Here is a 22,377-nt window from a genome sequence, read left to right on the forward strand (position 1 = left end):
CCAAAGGAACAGTGTGTGAAATATCAATCACCTGATGTGCTTAACAGCGGTTCTAGGCCATAGATCAAACAGCCTGTTTCTCTCATGTATACCCATCCCATAACTGGGGGAGATTGTAGTGAGTTGGATGAGAGGAAAGAGAAAAGGAGTACTACAGAGAGAGACATGGGTAAATAAGAAAACAGCTTCCAAAATAAGAGGGAGCAAAAGACAATTTACATTTTTTGTAGATTTTCTTTTATGTTTGCTTATTGGGAAAACTGAAAAGTTCATTTGATTTTCAGGTACTAGTCTAACAGGCACAATTGTTTTTGCACATGCTGGATGTTAGCAAAAAAAAAGCCATGACTGTAGTTGGAAAAGCATTTCCATGACATGCATTCAAACTTAAAAGTAGGATTGCAGGAATTGGTTAAGAGTTTCCTAGTTAGGTACCAACACATGCCTTATTTTATTCTCTAACTGTACTGAATGGGAGTCTTTGAAATTAAGTTGAGCGTAGCAGCTCTGTAAGTGTTAATAAGTCTGACTCAGTTAGTGACCTCAAAATACTATAGGTAGAGAATGCTGGCAGATTTTCAGCCTTAGATAGGAAGGTCTGGCTGATGATATCACTGTGTGTAGAGCTTTAGAGCTCTAAGTTAATCAGCTGCTTTCAAAACATGTTTATGAAGTTGAGAAGCAAATTCAAAACACTTGTTTCAATGGGGAGTTGTGTGAGTGACTTGAGTAGGTAAGTTAACAGTTGAAAATTCTGTTTTAAGGCAGTGGGAGCTGTAGTACATTAACAAACATGGTGCCTTTTGCCGTAGTTATGCTGACTTGAAACTTAGAAGTTGCAATTCAATTTGCACTGAACAATTTCAAATAGATTCCTAAATGAGTGGCTGAAAATAAAAGAATAAATTGACCCAGGAATGATCTTAAAAATTGTGCTCTTCGGGGCTTAAGAGCTCATGGAGATTTTTAGTTCAAGTTGTTGGCACTTTGACCAAATGCAGTGTAAACACCAAAGGCTTTCATGGCTATCAATTGGGACACACCTTAGTTAAGCATAAACCTTTCTTGCGGTATGGCTCCCTGTAGAAATTGAAATAAATTATGGATTTCAAATTAGGACTTACACTCTCTATGGCTAAATAAGGGTAAACACACAAGATTTAAACCTGTTCTACTGGATTGTGCCTTGGAGCAAGATTAATTGAAGAGACTGTAAAATGAAGCTAAAATCGCCCAGGGATCCTTGAACTAACAAGTTCTTGCAAGTTTTTACTTAATAAATTTCAACATATACTCTGCTTAACTGTACCTGAGTTGTGCATTTTTTTTCAACAATTGTTGAGTTAAAATTAAGGAATATTTTAGGAGTGCAGTATTCAAGATAAGTGCCCCAGTTTTGTTAGACCAAGAATTATATATGAACATTTAATAAATTGGGAACACTGAAGGAAAAGAATTTTTATTCCAGCAGCTTTCCGGGTGAGATGACCGTTGAAGACATGCCACCACAAGTATCAGAAGTTCAAAGATCAGCATCAGCGAACCAAGAGCCACCTGGTACAACAACTTTGATGCTGGTCACCACAGAATCTCAGGACGAAAAAGACATGGGCAGTGAGTCTGCTGACGAAAGCATCAGCAGTGCTACTTACAGTAATTTGGGTAAGAGACTACAGCAGTTGGGGAGCAGGTTGTGGGTGGAGGAAGAGGATTTGATTTCTCCTTTCTATTTGCTCTGGGCTCGTTGTAACTTCCAGACTTGATTTAAAATCTATCAGTCAAGCCTCGGACTGTTAGCTATGTGTGTGTGAGACAATGTTTAATTGATGCGAGTGTCCCTGCTGGCTGCCAGTAAGTATTGTAGGTTACAGAGTGAGGAATGCAGCTGTAATGTGGGCAATCCTGTTTAGGTAGAGCGAACAGGAAGAGATTAGATTAAAGCTTAAACGCCCTATCAAATGCTGTACCGTGTAAAAAGGGCCAACATGATCGCACCACTCTCAGTTCGTTGCTTGACGACTTCTGTGTTCAATTAAAGGTAGGACCGTAACATTTTAACTTTGTGCATTTATACTTTAAAAAGTGCTGAACAGTGTTCAAAAACCAAAGTAGAGACTGGGCGAGGAAAGAAAGGCTATGGGCGATATGGCAGGAATGTGCACTTTCAACATGTTAACTGCACAGTAGGAATACCTTCATTGTTTCAGATTCGGCTTTCATTCATCGTATTCTGGTTTATAGAACTGTACGAAGTAATCAGTTTCTGACTTGCAGGCTATGGAGGCTGTCTTTTGTTTAAGAATTATGAGTTTAAGCTGATTTGATTCTTAGATTCAAAGATGTCGATCACAGATATAGCACATGCTTTAAAATTTTTTCTTCTTTCTCTCCCTGTATGACGTGAGAAACTAACTTTTACAAAATAATTCAAATGTGCCTTTCAGTCTACTGATTCTCTTAGTTTAAAATTTTTTTTTTCCCCAAGCTAAACAAACTTACGTAAATAACATGGGAGCACTTCAGATCTTTATAAAATTTGACAATTGTCCTATGCTAATAAGTAAGGTCTACAGAAATCTGCAGGCATGAGGGTATTTCTCTCTCTCTCTCACTCACACACACACAGACACACACACACACACACACACACACACACCTACCTGTAAGTGTGTTCAGAAATCTCCAGACCCAGCTATTGATAAAGCCATACAGTAGAATTTCTATTTATTTGATGAAGTGCACACACTTTACCCATAGAGGAAAACTTCACTTATCTAAAATCTAGAGTTTAGGCAGAAACTGGCAAGAGCCAAAACTTAAGAAACCTGTGTTTACTGGACTGGACAGTTAATACTGCACAGAACACAGGCTAGGGCCCTGCTGCTATGCCAGCCAGGACAATCCAACCTGTTGGAACGTCCAAGGTGTTTTGCAGCCAAGTGAGAAAAATATCAGCCCTCGATGAACTCTGACAGCATGGCTGAATAGTAAGCCTGTGGACCTCCCTGGCTCAGGTATCCAATTATTGTGACTATTGTGAAGTTCGAATCAGTTCCAATTTTCCATTATAAGGCATGTTTTTATGGAATCAACTTGATACAAAAGAAATATCATTTGTCACCTGCTCCATCCTTCCTGACGAGGGTAATTACTAGTTGAAATCAATAAGTCTTCAGCTTCCAAATAAGATCTCATTTACTGTTTTGGAATTGTTTGACTACAGTTTAATTTCTTGTCATACTAATCCACCAAACTCAATATAGCCACTACCAACTGAGCTGTTGATATTTGGACTTGCTGATGGCAGTTTCAGACAAAATGGTCATTTTGGCAATTTTAGTGCACAGATATTGTCAATGACAAACGGCAGTAAGATACATAGAGACCTTTATGTCATCAAAGCTGTATTATAGGTGTACGGTAGAATGATTAAAAGGCCCAGTTTTAACCTAATTGCTATCTTGAATGAATGTGCAATTGTAGTTTGTGAACTTTAACTTTAACTTTGCCCCAGTCCTCTCTGACCTACGTGGGTTTCCTGTCACCCAACATATTGAATTTAAAATCTTGTTTCTTGCCTTCAAACCCCTTTACGGCCTAACTCATTTTATCTTAACTTCCTCTAGCTTTATACCCACCCTAGCACTCTTCAAACCTTCAACTCAGGCCGTTTATGTTTCACGCCTAGCTTTGTCCCATTGCTGGTGACAGATCCTTGAGTGACTATAGAAGCAGTACTGTAGAACTGATTCTCAAAAGCCCTCCTCTTCATTTCTCCTATCTATTAGAAGTCTGCTCAGTTCAATATCTCAGCCAAGTTTTTGGTCATGTTTCCTAATTCTCTCTCAATTGTTCAGTGACTTTTACCTATTTATTTTCTTTGATCCTTCTGTGTATGTCATGGGATGTACATCATTTTCTATGTTAAATATGCAATATAATTGTAGATTGCTGTATATTGATTTTTATTTTCAGTTGTGGGAAATGGATTTTCTAACAGAAAATGTTGCTTTGCAAACAACACATTTACCTGTTGATTTCTACTGACCCTGATGATCATTATGCTTATTTTTAAAATGGCCACACACAATCATCTATGTATCCCAGGTGATGTAATCATCTTTAAAATGCTAAACTGAGTTGAAAAAACTTTGAGTACTATTTTCATAAGTACTGGGATCTTTTTGCAAATAGCAAGCATGCTTGAAGCCACCTCGATAGTCAGTGGATAATTGTACTACTTATTGTGAACTGAACGAAAGGATCCAGAAATGATCCAATTGGATTCTTTTGCCATTTTGATTACCCATTGATCTCTACACATTACCTCACATGATTGATGAAGTAGCTCCTTATTCATGCTCAAATTGCTCCTGTGATGCATACCTCTGACCAATGCAATGTCAATAATATGTCCATCATAGCCTAGCTAGAATGGAGATGGTGTATTGACACAATGAATCACATGCTAGGTGGTGTCCGGAATGCAGTTGCCTCTGCAGAGATACTAGGCAGAAACCAACATTTTCACTGACTCGTTCTGAAAAAAATCACACCAGATGATGCAAATGCTGAGTCACTGAAAAAACCTTCTAGAAGGTAAGTTGCATCAAGAATCCAACAGGCGTTGGTCTACATATATGTGGATCAATTCCAAAATAATGACACTCGGTGACATTCATTCCTGTGGATGAAATTCATTTCAGAACAGTAGCTGGTTGCAGTCATTCCAAGAATGAGTTTCTCAGTTTGTTCCACAACAGCCCTGAGATTTTTGACATTTTTCATGTTGACAAATGAAATTTTCTCTACTTACTGAATAATTCCTACAGTTGTCTATCAATAGTTTTAAAAAAAATTTGGGATCCTTTTTGTCAAAAATTCGCTTTTAGTAATACATAGTTTGACCAAATGCTGATGCACGATGATTACATCACACGCAGCCCCATCACAATGCAATTGTCTTCCTGAACAATTTTCAAATTATTGCAGCATGAATATTCATCCTAGGGGTATCGCTTGGGTCAGGATTTAAAAATAAAAGCATTTCTTGTGAGGTACTGGTGCAGAAAGTGGCAGTGCTGAGTGGTAAGATTAACTGTGTGATAATTTGTACATCAGTTACTAACTTTTTGTTGAGGGTCTCACAATCCCAATCTTGCTCTCTTTCTCCCTGTCTTTCTTCCTCTCTCCTGTATTTTTCTTTCTTTTTTATATGTATGTAATCGTGACTCCAGCAAAATCCCAGAGCCGACGGGCTGTGGATGGAGGCTCAGAGACGCATGGAACTACGCCACTGCTGAGGGCCACAGGTGAGGAGGAATGCGGGGGGACTGTAATTGGCCCCGGCTATGTTCCGAGTACCTTCACACTGCATAGTGAGTTTCTATCCTCTAAAGGGAGGATGGGAACATCTAAAGGGAAGTGCAAGCATGTCTTTGGTTATGTAATTGTTAGAATTTGGAAATGTGGATGCAGTATCATTCTTGAAAGAATACATTCATGAAGAGAAGAATAACTTGAATTGGAATTTGCTATTTTGCACTACTGTTCATGATTTGCTATTATAGTTTTTTTCTCACTAAAATGAACTGTCATTATCCATAAGCGGTACAGCAAACTGACCATTGAATAAACATCATCAGGTATGTGACCAGAAAACTCTGCATTCGATTTGGCTAATTCCAAATTTAATACAGTACCTATCAATTGACAATTCTCTCAAATAACCTATCCAATCTTCCCTTAAATGTTTCCACCATATCTGTCCCCACCTCTTCCTTGAGTTAGTTACCCTTTCCAAATGTTTTCTATCCTCTACATTTAGCAATCTAACCTGTCAGTGCCTCTTCTCTTTCTGAAGTATGAACCTGTGCTCCCTGGTTCTAGAATCTCTGAAGACCGCAAACAGATTATTGGGTTCAATTTATCAATCCCTTTAAGAATCTTGAATATTTGGAATATTTCCCACCAGCCAGTTTTTCTCCAGAGTAAGTGAAACCAAGTTCTTTAGCTTTTCCGCTTGTCTCAGTTGTCTCAAGTTAAGTGTAGCTGCTGCACACACCACTGTCAGGTTAAATCAATCATCTACCTGTGACCCACCCCACCCCCAAAATCCCCCTCCTTATACTCCCTCCTTATTGGTAAGGACCAAATCAATATTACCTTCCCAGTTTGGGTTTTCTCATCAACTGTTTAAGTACTTCAATAATGGTCAGATATATACAGATTAGCCCTGGCTCATATCAGGAAAATAATTTTTTTTCAGATTTCCAGCATCTGCAGCATCTTGCTTTTGTTTAAATCAAAACCCCTCATGAGTATAAATAAGTACTCAGCACCAGTCTCTTATGAGTTGCCATAACAGTACATCCACCTCCATTTTTTAATTTTGTGGTGGTCAGTGATATGTTCCTATGGCTAACATTTTCCCTTTACCGTCATCTAGCTCCATCCAAAGAGATTGTGCCAATTCTCTGTTCCTTCTTCTCAGCAACGTATATATTATTTCTGATTAAACAGTGCCATTCCACCCATTTCTTTTCTTTCCTATCCTTCCTGAAGCATGTAAGTCGTGCAGGTTTCTTCTCTACATCCTTAGTAGATCCCATTTCCTGTCACTTCCGGTCAACCATTTTATTTTTTCTGCTCCTGACATTCATGGCAATAGATCATTGCTCTCCATACTATATTCACACGACTCATATTCTGCTCTAATGCTTTGCCTCATACAGTTACCCCCTTCCCTCACGCAGTTACCCCCCCCCTTCCCTGCTTCCTTGGTTTAAACTCATTCCTAATTGAATGAGTGAAGATGAATATGGCTTCTCAATTGGGTAAATGCCATCCCAGTATTAAAGCCCTAGAATTTGACACACTAGGCTAAAAATTTGAAACCTTCCCTTCCCCACTATCTGTTGAGCTGCTCATTAGTATTCCTAATCTGTATTTGTCAAATAAACCTAGCTTTGGAGTAATCCTGAAGTTTGAGCGGAAACTATTTGGTTGAGCTAAATCTACTTGATGTATCTTGACTGTGAGAATCATTCCAATGGGTGAGGTTCGGAAGTGGTTTATGTTTCTTGATGACATCACATGGAATTATTAATTTAAGTGCCAATTAAATACCCTGAGGCTTTTTGAAATTGATTGCTGCATTAGTAACCAAACACATTAATAACACTTTTACATCTTGCATTCAAAGTATTTATCGTGATAAATCGGTGTTTAATGAGAGCATCTTGTTTGAACATCCAACTGTGAGAAATCCACACATTTCAGAGAACACCTCTCTTCCAGAGAAACACACCCCACTTACTTATTCCTGAGAGTTTATTTTTGGCAGGACTAAGGATTAAACAATCTTTAAATTTGTGCAGGAGTGTACTGATGGAGTTTAACTTGGTAAAACGGAATATTACCTGTTCAGAGCACAGTAAACATCTTTCTGCTTGCTGAAGCATTGTGGTGTAGGACCATCTGGAACTGAATGGGAACAATGAGTTCTTAGTGACAGCCTAAGGTTTCGTTAATGAGACAAACTGGCTAATCATCTTCCATACTCTAGTTCTTTCTGGCTCAGAATCAGATTACCAAACCTGTCACTGAAAGATTTGGACCTTTCAGGGGTTGAGGTGGCTTTGAAGTCTATTCAGTTTTCACCATTATCAGTGACAGCTGTATTTTGTGAAGACCATCCAATATATTTAGAAATATGCTTCTTCCTGGTAAGAAGTCCTCTGATTTCAGATTTTATTGAAGTTTTGATTAAGAACACAAATTTCATGTGTAGCTGAAATGTTCTATGGATGAAATTGCTGTCCCACAGTTGAAAATAGTGTCTTGGGCCCTTTGATTTAATGGCTGTAGTAGCATGTATCATGGTTACATCCTAGTTCTTGCAGTGTAGAAAATGTTGCATCTATGTGTTGGCCATATATAATGGTCTAATTGCAAATGCCTGTGAGAACAACGTTTATATTAATACAAACTGGATCAGGTAAGAACTTTTGTCAGTAGAAATTTTGAATTTGAAAATGCTGGTCTTCACTGAACACTGGTTACTGGAATAGAGGAATATTGGTTACTCGTATTCTACAGGAGAATGAAACATCACTTCAGAACCGCATTCTGTGCAAGGAAGATCATTTAGCAATTAAATGCAATCACGTTAAATGTCAGCAGTGTGAACCATGTATGCAGATGTCTACGTCTTAGATGTAGTTTTTCAGAAACATTTTTATGAAAATAATTTTAGTTGTTTTCTTTTAAGCATTTACAATTTTCTCTGTGAAGCTTCTGACTTTAGTTTGCCCAGACTTTTCATGTTTTGGGGTATATCTATTATTTTTGTTGCTTTCATCAACTCTTTAATCCTTCAACCCACCCTGACTCTTCATCTCCAATTCACTGTTCCTCTCAAAACATTCTTTATAATCCCTTTGTGGCCAAGCCCGCTTCATACCTGATATCATGATTTAAAATCATCAATACATAACTCACCTTTTAATTGGCTCCGTATGTAACTGTTTCCACTCCACGACTAGTTGTAGTCAAATAATCTTAAACACTAGGATCACAACTGTAACTAAAACTGGTTCCAGAGATGAAGGCAGGAAGAACCAATCTTACTGCACCTTTGACACCTGCATGCATTGGGCTAAAAAATAAATGTATTCTCTGTACGCAAAGAGGATCGCTACTGCTTGCGCTCTACTTAGAGAGAAAATGGAAAAAATTCAAAATAAGCCTCAGTGAAATTGAAGTCAGTAGACTGCAGATGATGTGTCTAACAGCAGTATATAATCTAATAGTATTAAGATCTTCATTAAATGCTACCACTCTCTTGGTGCCAATTTATGGATCAGTGAGACGAAGTCTGAAGTGTAAAGGTTTTCATACACTCATAGCAGGGTAGTGAACTATGATTGCACTGTGGCTCCAGTGCACTATAATTATTTCATCATGCTTTGCTGATCAGAACTGCTAATTTGTAATCCTGTTAAGGCTAAACGCTTAAATTGATCTATGATATTCAAAAATTTGAAGCTACTGTTCAGAAGGGATGTTCAATCTAAAATGTGCTTTTATTAAAAATACAATTTTTCACTAAAGTGCATATGTTGTCTCACTGTACTATTATGATTTTAAATATTTTTGTATGTGATTGCATAGGACAATCCCGGGCCAACATGATACCCCTGAAGCAGCCAAGACAAGTGAAAGGAGCTTCAGATGATGCCATTGCATTTGTGGGATCCACAGAACAGGAAACCATGTCGGAGAGTCAGCCAACACCACCACCTCTTCCAAAGAAGACCATAATCCGAGCAAACACTGATCCTACTTCAAGGGACTATGCCCACAAAGTGATAGAAGTCAGAAATTCCGGGCACAATGTAAACTTGGCAAACCCACTGTATGATGTAGAGTATCCTGGGGATGCAAACTGGGATGCATCAAGTGCTTGTTCCTCACTGAGTTCAGATGCCAGGATGTGTGACATTGAGTCAGGCGATTCACTGGAAAGAGCGGTGAGCAAGTCAACAACAAAGGCTAGAGCATCATCAACGGTCAACAGTACTTGTAGCCTCACCATGAGCAGCAGTAAGGAAAGGTGCTCAAATAGCTTGGATTCACTCTCCGAGAAGAATCGTTTTCCTCAGAGACCTGGTAAAAACATACAAAAGCCACAAAGGCATGCACTGTACAAAGGGATCGAGAACAAAGAGGAGGTGATAATGAAGATTCGAAATCTCCATGCAGAGTCGTTGCGGAAGCTGGCAGCTAAATGTGAGGACAAGTTTATGGAGGGCCAAAAGAACCAGCTTCGCTTTGGATTGGACAACTGGTCAGACTTCAGACTGACAAGTGATAAACCTTGTTGTGAGGCAGGTGATGCAGTTTACTACACGGCATCCTATGCTAAGGACCTCCATAACCAATATGCAATCAAGGTAAGCTCACTGAATGATTCTTGCCTTTCTTAAATGTTCCAAAATCTAGTCATCAAAAAGCCATAGTCGAGGTAACAAATTTATAGCTTTCATGGAAGCTGGACAGAATCTCAGAATTCTGGAGTCATTGAGGGGAAACTAGATAAACAAATTAGGGAGAAAGGAATGGACGATTAGGGTTAGATGAAGAGGTGAGGAAAGAGGCTTGTGTGAAGCATAAACACCAGCATGGGCTCAGTGGGCTGAATGACCTGTTCTCTGCCGCTGTTTCAATGTATTGCGTGCTGTCACATGTAAATAATCACCACTCAGACGTTACCCAAAGAAAGCTTTTACTCTCTTCTGGTGTTTAATCATAGCTACTCCATTTTTTTCTGCTTCTCCCAAGAGTGCAAGATAACTCGTGCTTCTGTTCAAAGGTGACAGTTATTGGATGAAATTGAACAAAGGAATGTCAAGCCAGGTTCAAAATTTCAAAAGAGTATGTAGTCAGCAGACTTTCTACAGTCTCCAGAAGTATTTTATGACCTGTTAAATGATATATTTCCATTCTTTCTCCTTGCACTTAAATTTTACCTGTTTAGTGAATAACATGAATGTGATAGCAACTCAATATATTTTACCACTCTTGGAAAGTATGATCTCTCTGCGAACAAGTCCATGCTGATTTCCTTACAAAGAGAATGTGGACAGTGTTAGTGTATATGGAGTTTAGGCACTGCTGCAGCAAGTATGGTTTGGAATTTCCTATCCACTCCCTTTTTGCGATTAATGACATCTGAGCTTTACTGCTCAACAGACTAGCTCTAGGGATAAGAAAAATGCCATGGGTTTGATGCCCCCACCCCTCCCTTTTTTGGGAAAGTTTCCACTAGCTTCAAACCTCCACATTTGCAGGGGAGTTTTTTCCCCCCACCTCATATGATATTGTGAGAATTCACATGCATTTTGAATTACTTAAAATAAGCAGTGCTGTGTCAAATTATTCAAAGATTAGGTATAATTAATTACATATGTTGGATAAGTGCCTTTTAGTAAAGGAGCAAAGATGCAACTTTATTTAAAAACTTAGGCTCATTAACTGTGGCTGTTGGTTACAGGATTTGGCAGCTTAGATCAGGATTTCTGTCTTGGGTGGTCTTGAGTACTTATCTATAGTTTCCACTTCCTTGGATGCTTGGCAACTGCTTATTCCTACAAAGTTTTGCCTAGACCATCTTCCTTCTGTGCTATCCTCAGACCGAAACTTCTAAAGTGCTTTAAGTCTTAGCTATATACTCAAACCTTGAAGATATTCTATTAGCTTCAGCATTGCCTTAGATGTTGATGCCTCAGGTGTTACCTCAGCTTATTCTGCCATACCCAACTTGCACTGAGTCCATTCAGTTTTCTGATGTGTTTCTGCTGCGTTTGTGACTTTCAGGATAGTTGCAGTTAATTTTTATTTTCAAGCCACCTTTATTCTTTGTGACACAACTTTACAGTCTTGTTTACCATCTTGTATATTTAAGTACAGTTATTTTTATTTTTAAATATCCAAATTAACTTCAGGAGTCCCTCAGGGTAGTGTCCTAGGCCCAACCACCTTCAGCTGCTTCATCAATGACCTTCCTTCCATCATAAGGTCAGAAGTGGGGATGTTTGCTGATGATTGCACAATGTTCACCAATCGCGACTCCTCAGATACTGAAGCAGTCCATGTCCAAATGCAGCAGGACCTGGACAATATCCAGGTTTGGGCTGACAAGTAGCAAGTAACATTCGCACCACACAAATGCTAGGCAATGACCATCTCCAACAAGAGAGAATCTAACCATCGCCTCTTGACGTTTAATGACACTGCCATCACCGAATCCCCTACTAACATCGTCATGGGTGTTGCCATTGACCAGGAACTGAACTGGGCTAGCAATATAAATACTGTGGCTACAAGAGCAGATTAGAGGCTAGGAATCGTGCGACGAGTGACTTGCCTCCTGACTCCCCAAAGCCTGTCCACCATATACAAGGCACAAGTCAGGAGTGTGATGGAATACTCCCCACTTGCCTGGATGAGTGCAACTCCCTCAACACTCAAACTAGGCACCGTTCAGGACAAAGCAGCCTGCTTGATTGGCACCACATCCACAAACATTCACTCCCTCCACCACCGATGCACAGTAACAGCAGTGTGTACCATCTTCAAGATGTACTGCAGGAACTCACCAAGGCTCCTTCGACAGCACCTTCCAAACCCACGACCATTACCATCTAGGACAAGGGCAACAGATAGATGGGAACACCACCACCTGGGAGTTCCCCTCCAAGTCACTCACCATCCTGAGTTGGAAATATATTGCTTCACTGTCACTGGGACAAAATCCTGGAATTCTCTTCCTAACAGCACTGCAGCGTTTCAAGAAGGCAGCTCACCACCACCTTTTCGAGGGCAATTTGGGATGGGCAATAAATGCTGGCCCAGCCAGCGAAGCTCACTTCCCATGAATGAATGGCAATTCGCAAACTCCAATTTGCAGTACTTTTAATTTGCACACCAGGAGTAAAAATGAGTAGTCCACAATGGTTTTTCCTCAAATTCTTTCTTTTTTTTACACTGAAGAAAGACCAAACATTGGACTAGAGATTTGTCAGGGTTCGAATTCAAAGAGTCTTCAAATTATTTGGAGGGGATTTTTTTTACTTGGTGAGTATTATAGCAATTTTTAAAATCTAGTCATTACTTCAGCGCATAGGTTGACCTGTTATGGAATGCATGGTCACCTGGCCTTTTTATCCTTTTGTAGCCTTCCCAAACCCAATTTCTAACCTACAGTCCTCACACTCCCTCACCACACCCCGGAACACACCACCACTCCAGCTCTGATATATTTTGCATCCCCAGCTTCCTAGCCCCACCATTGGCAGCCTTGCCTTCAGATTCTCAAGCTCTCTGTACAAGCTTTTTGTGAGACCTCCAAATACCTCCTCCTTCGGTTTGGCATCCATTTTTTCTTCATTACACTTCTATGAAGCACTTGAGGAGTTTTTCTATGTTAAAGGCGTTATATTAATGTAAACAGTTGTTGTAATGCAGCAGAAAGTCAACATATACAGAAATTGGATTGTAGGTGGGTAAAAATCTGATGAACTCAGGAATACCTAGTGTATGTGGATTCACATTTTAAAATCACTGCAACAGAAAAACAATGATAACGTGATTCCTACTGTAGTGTGCAGTTCAATATGGCACTACTTAGGAAGTCTAACAGTCTAATGTTGTAATCTTACTCTACATGTCCCTTAACCTTGTTGAGAAACACCTTTGGATTAGTTTGCGGCTAGCTTCAAAATGCTAGTGAGAAACTCGCGGTTTCCTGATTCTTAAAATGGACAAAGTTAAGTTGCAGTGACAGACTTGACTGACCTTCCTGGACTTTAGGGCCTAGTACCACACTGCATAGTGATGTTCTTAATGCACAAAGTCATCAGTGATCTATCATCTTCATTGCAGTCGATTGCCTCTTCTTTGTCGGAGTTGTTAATGCTAATTTCTGATTGCTCAAGAACATTAGAATGTGGGAATATGAGTTAAGTCAGTTCAATCCACCACCAGGGTTCTGCTCACCATTTGTTTTGTTATTTTTCCTCCTTAAATCCAAATGCCACAACTCCCTGCTATCAATCTAGTCCCTGAGCTATATTTATTGATTTTTCCATAAATTGATGACTCGAGTGTCAAATTATTTTTAAATTTGTTTTCCCTATTTAAAATCTTATTGGTTCTTTTTATATATCTGTACAGAAGTCCTCTCTAGTCACCTTTATCAGTTGTCTGTAAATTAAACAAGTGAGGCAAATTCCCTTCCTTTTCTAATGAGAATAGATTTATGTTCTGTAGCCACCACTGCCCCCCACGCCCCCACCTCAAAGTTCAGTAAATTGTGAGATTGTCTTTGTTCCCTTTCTTTGTCTCTTCAGCTTGAAAATTGCTGAGAGCAATTTTATTGCATGAATGTTTAATATGTTCATATCTGAGTCATCTCACTAGTGTTTTAACATTAATGGGTTTGTGTTAAACCAGTTAATGGCTCCATTAAAAACAATTTGACGTGTTTAACATTTGTATGTTAACGTGGCCAATAATAAGTTTGATTCTTTTCTTAAGTTGAGCATATCATGTACAATGATTTAACTAAATTGTCATAGATCCATTTTGTTTTACTTTCGCTTTGCAGGTTTTGCTCTTGTTTTTCCTGTTCGCTTTCCGATGGCACTGTTCATTCTGCCTCCTCCTCCAGACGTATCGTTTTTTTTTTCTTGTTCCATTACCACTCCTTTTGGCCCCATCACCAACTCTTTTTTTTTTTAAATTTAATCTCTCCTGGCTTCCACCCTTTCAAAAACCTGCCTTTTTGTTCTTTTTCCACCCTCTCCCCTTTCACTTGCTTAAAACCAATTACATTTCTAACTTCTCCCGGTTCTGACGAGAAGTCATCGATCAGAAATGTTAACTGTTTCTCTCTTCACAGACACTGCTTGACCAGCTGAGTATTTCCAGTATTACAATTTTTATTTCAAATTTCCAGCATCCTCAGTATTTTGCCTTTGCTTTGTAGGACCTGTTGGGTGTGAAAACGAAATTTCAGTTTGAGTTGAAGTCAGTGGTTGGCAGATTCTGTTTCCTTGTTTCACTCAATCAGTTATTTCTTTTTGTTTGTAGTCTGATGACAATATAAGATAGGTGAAACTGCAGTGATAGTTTTTATTTTAGCGAAAGATGATTCTCTGGAGGTGTGTATCTAAAGGCTAGCAAACAGCATAAATTGTTTATTTTAATGAATCTATAATTTTATATGTTCTGCTGTTTAACCAGATACAGCCTGTGCCTTGAATAGTTTCTTGGCGCTATTGTTTCAGGACTGAAGAGTTGCAGAAAGCACTGTTGTAGATGTTTGTTCCAGTAGATTTATCCTGAAATGTAAATGTTACATAGTCATAACAATTGGAATATAGAAATAGCCTCCTGTACCAGTGTAATAACCATCTGTGTTTACTACAAATATTTGATCATTCTTACTTCCCCTTTGACCCAGCCGTCCTACCCAAAAGTGCTGACTTATGCTGAGCTGGGATAGTGGGATGGGTTTCACCCAGTCATCACCAGACCTTTTGTACCTCATCCAAATGACTAATCATGTGAACCTAGCCAGTGAATGTTAGTTGGCTATTTGACATCATGAATAGTCAAGTGTCCACATGCATTCACTTCCAGCAGAAATTGCTGGATCAGAAATCGTCAGTGAGAATTAAAAACAGAAAATGCTGGAAAAACCCAGCAGGTCTGGCAGCATCTGTGGAGAGAGAAAGAGTTAACGTTTCAAGTCTAATATGACTCTTTCTTTGCAGACCATAGAAACAAAAACTTTGGACGTTCCTGGTTTAGTAGGCAAATGGACGAGTTAGCAGGGGTCATTTATGACCTTTTTATACCCTGTGCTTCTCTCTGATCAAGCTTGCAACAAAAAGCATTGCGTCTTCCTTTTCCTAGGATCTCAATAGTGTGTACTGTAACATCTCAAAGTGGCTACACTGCTAAACTTGATGATTTAATTTCCTGTTGATTCTTTGTCATTTTGCTGAGCTGGTTTGCGTAGCTCATAACTGTGAAAAAAATATGTATTGGGAATGTGAATTCCCAATATAATGGGGATTCAGCGTTCAAAGATTAACTGAAACATCCACTTTAATAAATTCCAGGTCTGTGGGTCATTGCTTCGATCATTTGTAAGTTTGAATGCTCCAGTTAAGTTACCTGGTAATTCACACCACTGTCTTCTAAAGAAGTTGGATAAAAGGAACCTGCCTGCCAGCTAGGAGGTCAATCTTTCATTCCTGTCATTTCTTTTTGTGATATTTTTCCCTGCAGGACTTTGATGGATAACAATCCTCATCATATGAGGTTTCTATTAGGATTTCAGCTGCACTGTCTGAACTTTGAGTTTGTTTACAGTGAATTATAAGGCACTTTGCTCCTCAGAGACCAGTTCAAACCTTTCCTCACTGAGAATTCAGTCTGTTGGAGTACAGGTTTATTGCCTTATTACAGCTTTTTGTGACCAAGGATGGGTTTGAGATTGTTTTTGAATAATAAAGTTGTTACTTTACGTTCATTGTGCAATGTGGAACATTGCTACAGTGCATTTGTTAAGCAAATAAGCTAGTCTTAATGCAAAAATGTTTAATTCAAAGTATTTGATAATTCAATTTTTAGGACTAAATTCCCACTTTGCTGTGTTATTTGCTGAGTTTTAGTGCTCTGAGCAATGTAGAAGTATCAGGAGTGGTCTTCATTGCTGTGAATGATGCATCTTCCCAAGAAAAATAGTTTGGATGACTGAGAAATGAGATGCACATGGAAAGTCTTTCAGTATGACCTACCTTCAGTTTGAGAAAGTGGTTGACATGTACAACAGTTCTTGCTATGAATCATGCTCTCTGCCCCCCACCAATATCTCCAATTTCTCACCTGTACTGAAAACAGATCATAGCTCCATGGGCATCACCCATAATTCAGTGTAATGTAAACCCTCCATGTTTCAGCCTGGACAGTGAATATTGGCAAGCTATTTGGTGTGGGAGGCATCACAGTTGAGTCAGATTGTTCCCTCAATCATATGTTTATGCTATTAACAGGCATCATCCAGTCATAACCAATGCTTTTACTGACATCACAACTGAGACCAGCTTATACAATACAGACTGAGCCATTGAAGGCGTCTGGGTATTTCTCCAACTGTTTCGTAACACTTGCTAAGGCAAATTAGTTATTTGTTGTTTCTCTTCTACTTTGGCTGCTGTTAACTGCATTTTTAAATAAATGTTGCCTGTAACCATTTACTTTCCAGTATACCTTGTAGATTGGTAACTGTTGAAATATTCTAATGCCCGGCATCCCATCCTCTGTAAACTTTAGCTCACCCAAAGCTGCTCCCGTATCCTACCCTGCACCATGTCTTTACGCTCATCAGCCCTGCTCTCGCTGACCTACATCTTGATCCACTGTACTCCAAATTTAAAATTCTAATCCTTGTGTTTAAACCTCTTCATGGCCTTGTGCCTCCCTATCTCTTAACTTCCATCCTGCCCTCCAACCACTTTCCCCCAAATTCTCCATTCCTATCACTCTGGTCTGCTGTGTATCCTTCCCCTACCCACTTCAAACTTTGCCCCAACATTGACAGCTGCTCCTTCAACCATCTGTGTCCCATGCTGTGGAATTCTCTCCCTGTACTCCCTTCATCTGTCACTCTGCTTTTAAGGTCCTCCTCATGACCCACATGTTGGCCATACTTGGTGTCAACTTCTCATATTTTCTTTGGCTTGCCTCCCATTAAAAAAAAAAGTGCCTCTGTTTTTAATGTTTTCTACATTAAAGCCACTAAATGTGTTGGGGAGGGTAAATCATTCCAGAGGGCCTGCTTCTGACTGGTACCCATTGCCCAGTACTGGAAGAGAGTGTGTGTGTCTCTCTCTCTCTTTCTCTGCATTTCCCTGTGCTTGCACGCGTTACCCTCTGTGCGTGCGTGCTCCTCCCACCCTATGCGCGCCCCCGTCTCCCACCCTGTGCGTGCGCATGCCCTCCGCCTCCCACCCTCTCTGTACTTGTGTGTATACACACGAGTGTGTCAGGTAAACACAGAAACTAATGATCCCCTCAGTTGAAAGCCTAACCTAAGTCTAAAATTATAAAAAGGTTTGATAAGGTAAAGTTAGTGAAAATATTCTGGGAGTCCAAAACTAGGGATCATCAATATAAGACGGTCACTAATAAATCCAACAAGGAATTCAGGGGAAATGTTTTTACCTAGAGAGTAGGGGGAATGTGAAACTTGCTACCACAAGGAGTGTTTAAGGCAAATAACATAGGGACATTCAAGCAGAAATAATAGGGCAGAATGGAATAGAAGAATGTGTTGATGAGGTCAGGTGAAGAGGGACGGGAGGAGTCTCATGGAGCATAAACCCTGGCATTAGGTCGAACAGCTTATTCTGTGCTGTAAATTCAATGTAAATACTGTAAATGTAAGTTATTCTTGGAGCTCCTGGGGGCCTGAATATTATGAAGCTCCATCTGGTGGTAGCAATGTGCAGCCCCAAAAGTGACCATGTTGCAGAATGGTTTAGATTGTTGTGCTCGCCAAGGAAAATCCTCCACACTCTACCCTGAATTTAAACTTTTATCTTCTATCTTTTCTGTTCCAGATTTGTAAAAGTCAAGCAAAAGCATCCCAGCAGCTGTATTACCATAGTCTGGCTGTAAGACAAAGCCTTGCCGTGCACTTCAACATCCAACAGGACTGCGGGCACTTCCTCGCTGAGGTCCCAGTTCGCATGCTTCCATGGGAGGATCCCAATGCCCCAGTACTGGAAGAGGACGATGAAGATAGCTCAGATGTTCAAAATGCCATAAAAAAGAACAACTCCACCTCCAAAGGATCTTCCAGCAAACACAGAAGCCGTGTGGTGGTGATCACTCGAGAGGTTCCGTACCAGACCGTTGCTGACTTTGTGCGTGAATCAGCACCTCGGCACACAAAGAGCCCCGAAATCTATGAGCGACAAGTGTGCTTACTCCTGCTGCAACTCTGTGCTGGTCTCAACCACTTAAAGCCACACCACGTTACCCACTGTGATTTGAGGTTGGAGAATTTGCTCTTGGTGCGGTGTCGACAAGGAACCTCAGGAAACTGTGAATCAGAAAACACCAACCCAAACACACAGTTGGCACGACTGATTGTCAGTAACTTCTCCCAGGCCAAGCAGAAGAGTCAGGTGGTAGATCTCGAGGTCTTAAGGGATCAGTCTAGGCTAGCTCCCGAGATTATCACCATCACCCAGTACAAAAAGTGTGATGAATTTCAAACAGGAATACTCATTTATGAGATGTTGCACCTACCCAATCCATTTGAAGAAAACCCAGAACTGAAAGAGAAGGAATACACTCGAACAGACCTACCTGCCATCCCTAAACGCTCCGTCTACTCCCAGGGGCTGCAGCAGCTGGCAAGTCTCCTCCTGCACCCCAATCCCTCAGAGCGCATCCTCATTTCAGATGCCAAAGTCTACTTGCAGTGCCTCCTATGGGGACCACGTGATGACCTGCTTCAGACACTCAACTCCCTCAGCAGCACTGCAGAGAGAAATAATGTATTGCAGAACTGGCTGGACATAAAACGGACGCTACTTATGATTAAATTTGCAGAGAAGGCCATAGACACCGAATGCAGTGTTAGCCTCGAGGTCTGGCTTTGTTGTCAGTACTTGGCCTTTGCTTCGGTAGAATCCCTCAGTCATATTGTGAAGCTACTCCAGCTCCAGTAATCTGTGTGACTGCTGCTTGCTTCCCTTCCTTGCCTTCCCCCTCCCTTCTCTCTCACCAAATTTGGATTAATGTGCAATTTTTTGTAAATGTTCCAACTTTGTAAATGGCAGTATTTAAAGTGTATGTAATAGATTTCTACATTTTGGAATGTGATGCCTACATTAAGCAACAAATATTTGTTTTTTTTTTCTTTCCTAGGCACATATGCAAGCTGTAACTTGCTCTTAAAATGGATGCTTGGATGTTTGTTGTTGAAGCTATGACAATTTGTATGTTTACTTATATCATGCCTTGAAAAAAACTACAGCCACTTTGCTAAAATTGCATTAATGGGTCAGTTGCACAAAAGCAGATTGAGAAACAAATGTAATCTTAGTTTATCAGATCTTTGCAGGGCTTCTAGGAGAAGAGAAAAAAAATCAGTCAGCCAACTTGTTTTGCTCGAGTCAGCCAGTTTGCTGGCCCGTTACAGAATGGGGTTGATGGCAATCATGGAGAACTTGGGGCCCCCACATTGTCCTGTTATGAGCTCCCAACTGAAGCAAGGAGAATAAAGATAGGTAGGCAAACCAGGGTGAAATATGGGGGTTGATGAAGGATTAGGGAGTTGGAGTATGGTGGCACTATGTCGGTGATTAAGGATGCAGCAATAGAAATCATACAAATCTTCTAATTGTATGGTGATCATATCTTCAAAAGCTTTTCTGATAGCGACTCAATGTAATTTCATTGAACTTTAGTCAGGCGTGATAAAACTCGAGAGTGACCTTTATACTACCATGAGTTACAGAATCTATATAGTTCCTATCTCTACCAGTTTTACTTTACAGCAAAAATATTTTAGTTAATCTTCAACAATAATGAAAAATCATATATTAACATAGTGGCAATGTTACAGTTCCTTGCTTTGCTTACTTATTACTTGGGACTGTTTGGATGTGGAGACAGATTGGTGACTATGGCATCATTTGACTGAAAGGGAGACAACTAATTGGTAGTGGTGGTTTCACTGGTATCTCTTTGGGAATTTTTCAGCTAGTGTTCCCTTCTATGGATGCTTAAATGTACCATTTGGAAATTTAGAACAATACTATACAAAACAGTACCAGTATCATACCAGGAGGTATGAGTGATCCCAAAGGAATTGTACTTTCCATAAAGGATGAAATGGAAAAAGAGATCAGCCTAGATGAGGCCTGGTCACTGCATTACCAGTGCTCTGTTCAAGGTACAGTGAGCTGTCTGAACCTTCATTTCAAGAGGCACAAACTACGATCTTGAATTGCACTCCCATGTCTTTTCTTTTGCTGCGGCCTGGCAACAGCTATTTGTTGTCTATACTTCGCACCAATCCTGTATTTTGAAGTGATTGTGTATGTGTGGAAAGACTTTCCTGATCAAGTATCTATTTTTCATTATACACTCATATTAAAAGGAACAATTACATTAATGTATCAGTATTACTTCAGCGCAGCTAACTGATCAAAATATTTATGAATACAAAGGCAAAAGACCTGTATTATGTTTTCTGCCATGCTATCATATGCTGAGGTATAGTTCTCTGTGGCTATATGTGATATCATGCTTGATTATCATAATTCTAACCAGTCCTGAACAGATATGGTATCCGTTTTACCCAGTTTAAAAAAAGTCAACTGGATTTTACCTATAAATGGGAACCAGGTAATAATGCTTTTGTTTTTCAACAGACTGCCACAGGACGGAAGCAGTCATACTCAGTCTTCATCCTCTTATGCTTCAAAACAAGCTCTTCAAATATTATAGTACGAATACTTAACTGGTATTACACAAAATTCTTTTGGTTCCTGCTTTATAAGAAAGTAATTACAAAAATAAACAGGTTAATGGCAAAGAAAGGAATTTCATACAAATGTTGGAATGCCTATACTTGAATTAGATTCAAGGTATTCATGTCTTACTATATAGAGATCACATTTAAGCTGTGGATGAAGCAGATTTGTGCAGGAAAAGTTTGTGGCTTTCTGTTGCTCTTGAGTCCCCTTCACAGAATGGAATTTAGGTTTTATATATTTGACCTTCAAATGGTGAAACTTTATTAGTAAAATTGCATATGCCAGATGCCAATTGCACTTTGCAATCCTCCAGGTGTAGGTATTGCCCTTTACAATCACTCTGCATTTCTGAAAGACCAATCCTTTGAAAATTTTAACAAACTCTACCATACCTTTCCAAGCCAAAATTTTAAAGAATTCTAGATGGTGATTGTGCTTTCTCCCCATTGGAGCAGTTGCACATTGACAATGAGAGTCATTTTAACTAAAAGAATGGGAATATTTAATTCACATTGAATTCCAACCTTTCCCTGTGGCTAGTCAGGTCAATGGAGATGCTACACGGATTTATCAGTATTTTATAGATTACTAGAATATATAAAACCTAATTCTTGTTGTCAACCTCCATCTCAATTCATCACGCTCTCTCTCTCACCTCCACGTTTGGTGCCCTCCTATCCTTCTTTCCCTCCATATAAATATCCCAACCCCCCAAAATTACCATCTCACATAGCCTTGCTGCTCCCATCGTGTCAGTCACAGATCTGATCACTTCCTTGTATCACTCTCCATCCACAGTCCCCTTCCACCTCTAAACCCTACTTCCTTCTGTGGCTTCCTGTGGCCGGCAGGAGGGGCGGGGGAGGAAGCTCTCTCCCACTTCACTTACAACTGCTTTCAAAATCCCAACTGTCTAGCCTCTGGTCTCCTATTCACCATAATATATATGCAGCTACCAATCTGCTCATTCTTCTGATGGCCCACTCCCTATGAAAACCATTACTCACTTTGGTGGATCCCTCCCACCAGATATGGCCCTCATTTCCATTCCCTTATGTCCAAGGGACGTGCACTTGAATGGATAATTGGTTTTACCATTCATCACCAGATCTGGCTAATAAAGATCATTCTGGAATGGAAAGATAACTGGCACTTTTTCCCCCCTCATTTCAAACAGTTACCTTAAACCTCCCCATATCCTCTACTCTAATCTCCAAGTGCACAGAGCTCATGGACTACTTTGTCA

At 39.8% G+C, this 22,377-nt stretch overlaps 1 protein-coding gene across 3 annotated transcripts in view; it reads left to right on the forward strand.

Annotated features, from left to right (window-relative positions):
- The window catches only part of peak1 (pseudopodium-enriched atypical kinase 1), a 186,947-nt gene extending 166,184 nt beyond the window's left edge, over positions 1–20,763 (forward strand). The window contains exons 6-9 of one of the 3 annotated variants that reach the window (XM_078532353.1): positions 1,469–1,662; positions 5,238–5,312; positions 9,175–9,956; positions 18,198–20,763. In XM_078532353.1, coding sequence (XP_078388479.1) covers positions 1,469–1,662; positions 5,238–5,312; positions 9,175–9,956; positions 18,198–19,316 — 2,170 coding nt within the window. In that variant the 3' untranslated portion in view covers positions 19,317–20,763. The remainder of the gene's footprint in view (positions 1–1,468; positions 1,663–5,237; positions 5,313–9,174; positions 9,957–18,197) is intronic. The other 2 variants (XM_078532354.1, XM_078532355.1) reach the window with 2 other exon arrangements.
- The last annotated feature ends 1,614 nt before the right edge of the window (positions 20,764–22,377 follow it).

The sequence above is a fragment of the Cetorhinus maximus genome, chromosome 30 (assembly GCF_964194155.1).
Source record: "Cetorhinus maximus chromosome 30, sCetMax3.hap1.1, whole genome shotgun sequence".
In the NCBI taxonomy this organism is placed as follows: domain Eukaryota; kingdom Metazoa; phylum Chordata; class Chondrichthyes; order Lamniformes; family Cetorhinidae; genus Cetorhinus; species Cetorhinus maximus.